The sequence below is a fragment of the Terrapene carolina genome, unplaced genomic scaffold, assembly GCF_002925995.2.
Source record: "Terrapene carolina triunguis isolate 2854851 unplaced genomic scaffold, T_m_triunguis-2.0 Scaffold90, whole genome shotgun sequence".
In the NCBI taxonomy this organism is placed as follows: domain Eukaryota; kingdom Metazoa; phylum Chordata; order Testudines; family Emydidae; genus Terrapene; species Terrapene triunguis.
In genome coordinates this window covers 3245568-3251454 of record NW_020664441.1, presented here as the reverse complement: position 1 = coordinate 3251454, position 5887 = coordinate 3245568, and the positions used below count along the sequence as shown (strand labels likewise).

The window sequence follows — 5887 nt, the reverse complement described above, 5'->3', positions numbered from 1 at the left end:
GGAAACGCCTTTGTACCCCACACCCAGTCAGCCTGCGCAACTCATTGCCAAAAGGTATTGCTGGTGCTTAGCAGGATTTCTAAAAGGGGCAGTCATTCTGGTGGAAAACGAGACCATGCAGAGTTAGGATACATGTTCAAGGAATAAGCTAGGGTTATGTAAGGACTTTAAACCCTCATGCTTCGAGGCACAACCCTGCAGCCTCTAACAACTGGGGGCTAAAGTGACCTTTCTCTGGGGGGCAGGTGATCCCACAACTGCAGCATTTCTTGCATGTGAAACAGCTGGGGCTGGCTATTGTACGAATCAGGATGCTGGGCTAGATGAGGCGTGGGTTGGATCCAGTCTGGCGGTTCCTCAGCCCTTTGCCCCCAGGGGAAGGAGGCACAGGAGGGAATGGTGGAGAGCCAATCTCTGCCCTCAGTGCCTGGAAACTCCTCCCCATCCTTGTGGGTTTTTCTTTTTGGTGACCTTGGCAGATTTGGCTTCCTGCCAGTGGCTTTTGTGTTCCTCTTATAACCCCTTGGCCCCGGCATCCTGCTGAGGATTCTGTCCCCATCTGGATCGTCCTGAGGCTCTTCCACACCTGCCTGTGGGTAAGTGCGGCTGCCTGGGTATCACGGGGTGACTGGCCCTTTAAGAGAAGCAGGGATCCCCCTGGGCAGCAGGGAAACCATCACAGGTGCTCCAAAACCCCACTCCCTCTTAAAGGGCCAGTCACCCTGTGTCATAGTTTCCAGTCTTTGGAGAGCCTGCTGTGGCCAGTGCACCTGCTGAAAGCCAGGGAGGCCCCAGCACCCCTGCCATGCGGTGTGAAGCCTGGCACAGGCACTGCCCTAGCAAATTCCCAAGAAGAGCAGGGCACCATCCATGGTCTGAGCAAGGGGAAGCCCATGTAACACCTACACCGCTGAAAGGAAGCCATTCCCAGAGGCATGAAGACAGGGCTGGGTTCCGCACTCCTCTGGCTGAGGAAGCCCCAGTAGATACTGATCAGAGAAGATACCAGCAGCGCCTCCAGCTGGAGGGTGACTGTAGCAGGGGACATCCCAGCTGGTTTCTGAGCATCAGTCCCCTACAGTTGCCCGGGTGGTGGGGGGGGGCAGCAACCCCACCACCACCACCACAGGCCAGGCCAGTGGAGATGACATCAGAACAGCAGAAGAGCCACTGGATGGGGAAGCTCCCATGTGGGCTCTGACCTGGGCAGCATTCTCTGTTCTTCCCCCTCCAACAGGAGCAGAGCAGCCACAGGAATGGCAGCCTCTTGCCGTCTCAAGCCCTTGAGCCGTGTGGCGGTGAGTGGGGGCACCCACGGTAATGAGATGTCGGGCATCTACCTGGCCAAGCACTGGCTGCGGAACCCCATGGAGCTGCGGCGTGGCAGCTTTGCCGTCACGCCCTTCCTGGGCAATCCACGTGCCATCGAGAAGTGTGTGCGTTACGTGGGGCGGGACCTGAACCGTACCTTCACCACCGAGTTCCTCAGGTGAGCTGCCCCAGGATGCACCGCTCTGCACTGATCCCCGGGTTGGTAGGGAGAGACGTCCCAGCATTTACTACTCTGCACTGGTCTCTGGGGCAGTGGGGAGAGTTGTTCCAGCATGCAGTGCTCTGCACTGGTCCCCAGGGCGGTGGGGAGAACTGTCCCAGCATGCAGCGCTCTGCACTGGTCCTTGGGGCGGTGGGGAGAGCTATCCCAGCATGCACCGCTCTGCACTGATCCCCGGGGTGGTGGGAGAGCTGTCCCAGCATGCACCGTTCTGCACTGGTCCCCGGGGTGGTGGGGAGAGCTGTCCCAGCATGATGCACTGCTTTGCACTGGTTCTCGGGGAGTGGGTGAGAAACTTATCCCATGATGCATCACTGTGGAGAGGTTCCAGTTACCCATGATGCATCATTCTGCATCAGATCCCAGGGTTGGGATGAGTTATCCCAGCATTCAACACTCTGCACTGCTATCCGAAGGGGTGGTGGGAAGCCCAGGGATGTTCCATGAGCTGGGGCTTCATAGCCCATGAGAAAGCACTGTGTGGGGTGACCGATCACATGCCCCTCAGCAGTGGATAGGCTTCCCCTCACACTGCACCCCCCATGGGACCCCTCTTCCCTCACACTACTCCCCCCAGGATCCTGCCCCAGGGGGATCCTCCACCCCTCACACTGACCCCCCTGGAACCTTTCCCACACCATGATTGGGGCCGCCAATGTGAGCTGAAGGGGAGCAGGCTCCCAGTGGCTGAGGGGGAGGGTAAGCCCTACTTGGAGCCATCCCCTGGCTCCAGGGGCCCTGGTGGCTCCATGTGACTTGTCTCTCCCTGTCCCAGCTCCGCAGAGGCAGAGGACAAGCCCTACGAGGTGGTCCGGGCCCGCGAGATCAACCAGACCTATGGCCCCAAGGGCTCGGCCCAGGCCTTTGACTTCATGTTCGACCTGCACAACACCACAGCCAACATGGGCGCCTGCCTCATCGTGGACTCAGAGGAGAGCCTGCTGCCCATGCACATGTGCCACTACATCCAGGTGGGGCCAGCCCCCGATCTCTCCACTCGCCCTGCATTGGGCCAGGGTCCCCTGTCCTAACCCCTCTCCTCTCTCTCCCCCAGACGCACTACACACGGAGCCCCTGTCCCATCTACCTGTACAAGTTGCTGGGCGAGGAGACTTATTCCATCAACTCGGTGGCCAAAGCCGGGCTAGGTAGGGAGCGGGTGCTGCCAGGGGGCAGAGAGAGCCCTGCGGAGTGAGCGAGTCTGTCCAAGGGCAGGGAATGGCATTGCTTGGCTAACCCCCAGAGCCCACCCCCCCATGCCCCTCTGGCACCAAGCACTGCTGCCCCCCACCACATCCTTGGTTATGTCACCTCCTCACCATCCCATCACCATTCCAGCAGCTTCACACCCCTGCCCCCTGTGCCCCATGTCCAGCGCCCACTGCACCCTCAAGCCCCACCTCCCCATCCCCAAGTCCATCCCCCTACTCCCAAGTTCTGCCCCCACTCCTAACCCCTGTCCTTTTCTCCCCAGCCCTCAAGCCCTGCCCCTTAGTCTCTTATCCCCAAGCCTTCGCTCCCCCCATTCTCAGTGCCCTCTCTTCCCCTCATTTCCATGGCTCCCCATCTCCTTCTCCTGGGAGACACAACCCGTCCCACTGCTGCTCCCAGCTAAGCCCCACCCTGTCCAGAATATTGCGGGGAATTGCCCTACACAGACCCTCACCCCACTGGGAGGCTCATCCGGATCCTCGTTGCTCTGGTGGGTAGAACCCACCTTTCATTTCCAGCCTGTGTTTATTCATGGCTGGGTCATCCCCCTTCGTTCTTGTGCTGACGCTGCCCCTTTAGATTCTCTAGCTCGTCCCCCTCCCTGGTGTTTGCCCCCCGAGGTGGTTAAAGTTTTTCCAAAACCTGGGATTGAGCCAGGCTTAGCGCACCAGGCTAACGCTCTCCCGTTCAGGTGCCTCCAGAGAGGGACGGGTTTGAGATCATGCCTGAGGTTGGTGGCAGAGGCAGGGATGGACCCTGTGGCTTCTGCATCTCTGTCCAGAGCCTTTTCCAGTGTCCCATGCATGGGAGCGTCTTGAGAGCAGTGAGGGCCAGGTGTGTGAGGTAGGGGTTGGGGGTGGGTGGGATGAAAGGACACGGGTGGTATTTCAGCAGGCACCTGGGGCGTAGCTGTAATTGAGGGAGGTGGTGGGTGCTGGGCAGGGCCCCGGGGGTAGCAATAGGCATTGGGGCATGTTCGGGGGACTCCTTGCAGCTCCTCTCAGGAGGAGCGCTGGAGAGGGCGCAGTAGCCGAGCCATAACTGGGTCCTTGTGGTCTCCCTGCAGCGCTGGAGCTGGGGCCACAGCCCCAGCAGGTGGTGAGAGCTGACCTGTTCACTCAGATGAGAGACCTCATGGCTTGCGCACTGGACTTCATCGAACTCTTTAACAAGGGTGAGTTATCCCAGAGGGGGCATGAGCTATCCCATCAGGCATCACCCTGGAGATGAATTGAGCTATCCCATCATGCATTGCTCTGCAGTGGCCCCAGGGATAGGTGAGGCTAGGGTGACCAGACAGCAAGTGTGAAAAATCAGGACAGGGGGTGGGGGGTAATAGGCTTCTATAGACGAAAAAACCTCAAATATCGGGACTGTCCCTATAAAATCGGGACATCTGGTCACCCTAGGTGAGGCTCTCCTCCAATATAAGTACTTTGAGGGGGTCACCTTCCTCTCTAGCCACAGCGGTGGAAGCCTGTGATTAACTGGGGTGGGGTGGGAAGGGCAGGGCAGCCTTCCTATGCAGTGCCCCCCCATTCTGAGCCCCCTTTGCCCCATAGGCACGGTGTTCCCTGCCTTTGAGATCGAAGCGTACAAGATCACTGGGCGCATGGACTATCCGCGCTACCCCGACGGGGAGATCTCAGCCATGGTGCATCCCAAGCTACAGGTGGGTGTGGACTGGAAATAGGGTGGTCCCAGCCCCTGCATTGTTGTTCTCTTTGGGAGGCAGAGATCACAGCTGTAGCTCCAGCATGCCCGCAAAGCCAGCCTGGCAACAACAAGGACTGACTCACCGGCCTGGATTCTCCCTCAGCCCTTCTCTGAGCTCAGGGCAGAGCAAGGGGGAGATGGCTTTAAACCACCTCTGTGCTCCTTGCATTGTGAGCTGTACGCCTGGCCACTGGTGTGGGTTAAAGCAGCCCAAGGGCTGCTGTGAGCTACCCTCTGCTCTCCATGGTCCCAGGGGGGCAGAGACTAGCCAGAGCATAATGCCCCCCCCCTCCACAGTCTTAATGGGGGCTGGGAGCAGGGCTCTTACACCAGCTCTAGAGCAGGTGGGACATCTCTGCTCCTGTTTCTTCTACTGAGCGGCACAAAGGGGCCTTAGCGCAACTGGACCGCCATGGCAAGGCAGTGCCAGAGTTAGCCCCCGAGCTCAGCGTGGTGAAGCTGGGTTTACTCTGGGACACGAGGCGACTGGAGTTGATTCCATGATCTTGGTTATGCAGCCCTCGGGCTCAAGGGAGCTGTAAACTATAGGAATGCAGCACCAGGCTGGGTGACATTGGACAGCCAGGAGATGAGTTGGGGTGGGCTTAGTTCACAAGGCACTGTGACCTGCATGGGTCTTGCCACATGTCTAATAAAATGTTTGGTTACCAGAGGGTAATTCCAGGACAGTGAGGATCCTGGCCTCAACCAACAGGGGGCGCTGTAGGGAGCAGGGCAAGAGCACTTACTCTGGGGGGAGCTCTCGGCTACTCCAGCCCCAGCCTATCACCAACTGTTCCACCCTTAGGATAAGGATTTCCTCCCCATGAACCCCGGAGACCCAATTTTCCAGACCTTCAGCGGGGAGGAGATCCTGTATGAGGGCGACACCACCATCTACCCAGCCTTCATCAACGAGGCTGCCTACTATGAGAAGAAGGTGGCCTTTGCCAAGATGGAGAAGCACATGTTCTCCATCCCCGGCCTGCAGAGAGAATGAGCCTGGGGCCAGGTGGGCCATGGGCTAAGAGGAAATAAACAGACTGAATGGCTATGATGGTGTGTGCCATGAGGGATGGGATGGGTGTTACCAGGCGGACATCACCCTTGTGTTGTGATGGAGGGGCTGGGCTGGGTGTTGACTGCACCATCTGGTAGCACCACCTATTATCCAAGTTCCCCGACACTTCCCAGTGCAAGACTCTTTGTTTTTTCTTTCTTATAACTTTGAAAAACTTTAACCATTCAGGCTGTAACTTTCCAGGCAGGCCTGCCTCAGGCAGACATTTTTTGGTAATGTTTCAGCCATTCAGCCTTTTCCCAAGAATGAGGCTAGGGCAAAAGGCATTGTTTTGCTAGGTTAATTTCTACAACAGTTTCTTTGCAATGCTCTAGTGCCCCCAAGCA

At 58.1% G+C, this 5887-nt stretch overlaps 1 protein-coding gene across 1 annotated transcript; it reads left to right on the top strand.

Annotated features, from left to right (window-relative positions):
- The first annotated feature begins 512 nt into the window (after positions 1 to 512).
- Positions 513 to 5507, top strand: ACY3 (aminoacylase 3). The gene is made up of 7 exons (XM_024220026.1): positions 513 to 596; positions 1238 to 1489; positions 2328 to 2523; positions 2607 to 2700; positions 3831 to 3938; positions 4327 to 4436; positions 5289 to 5507. Exons 2-7 carry the CDS (start codon positions 1257 to 1259, stop codon positions 5478 to 5480), a joined length of 933 nt encoding a protein of 310 aa, XP_024075794.1. The 5' UTR covers positions 513 to 596; positions 1238 to 1256; the 3' UTR covers positions 5481 to 5507.
- The last annotated feature ends 380 nt before the right edge of the window (positions 5508 to 5887 follow it).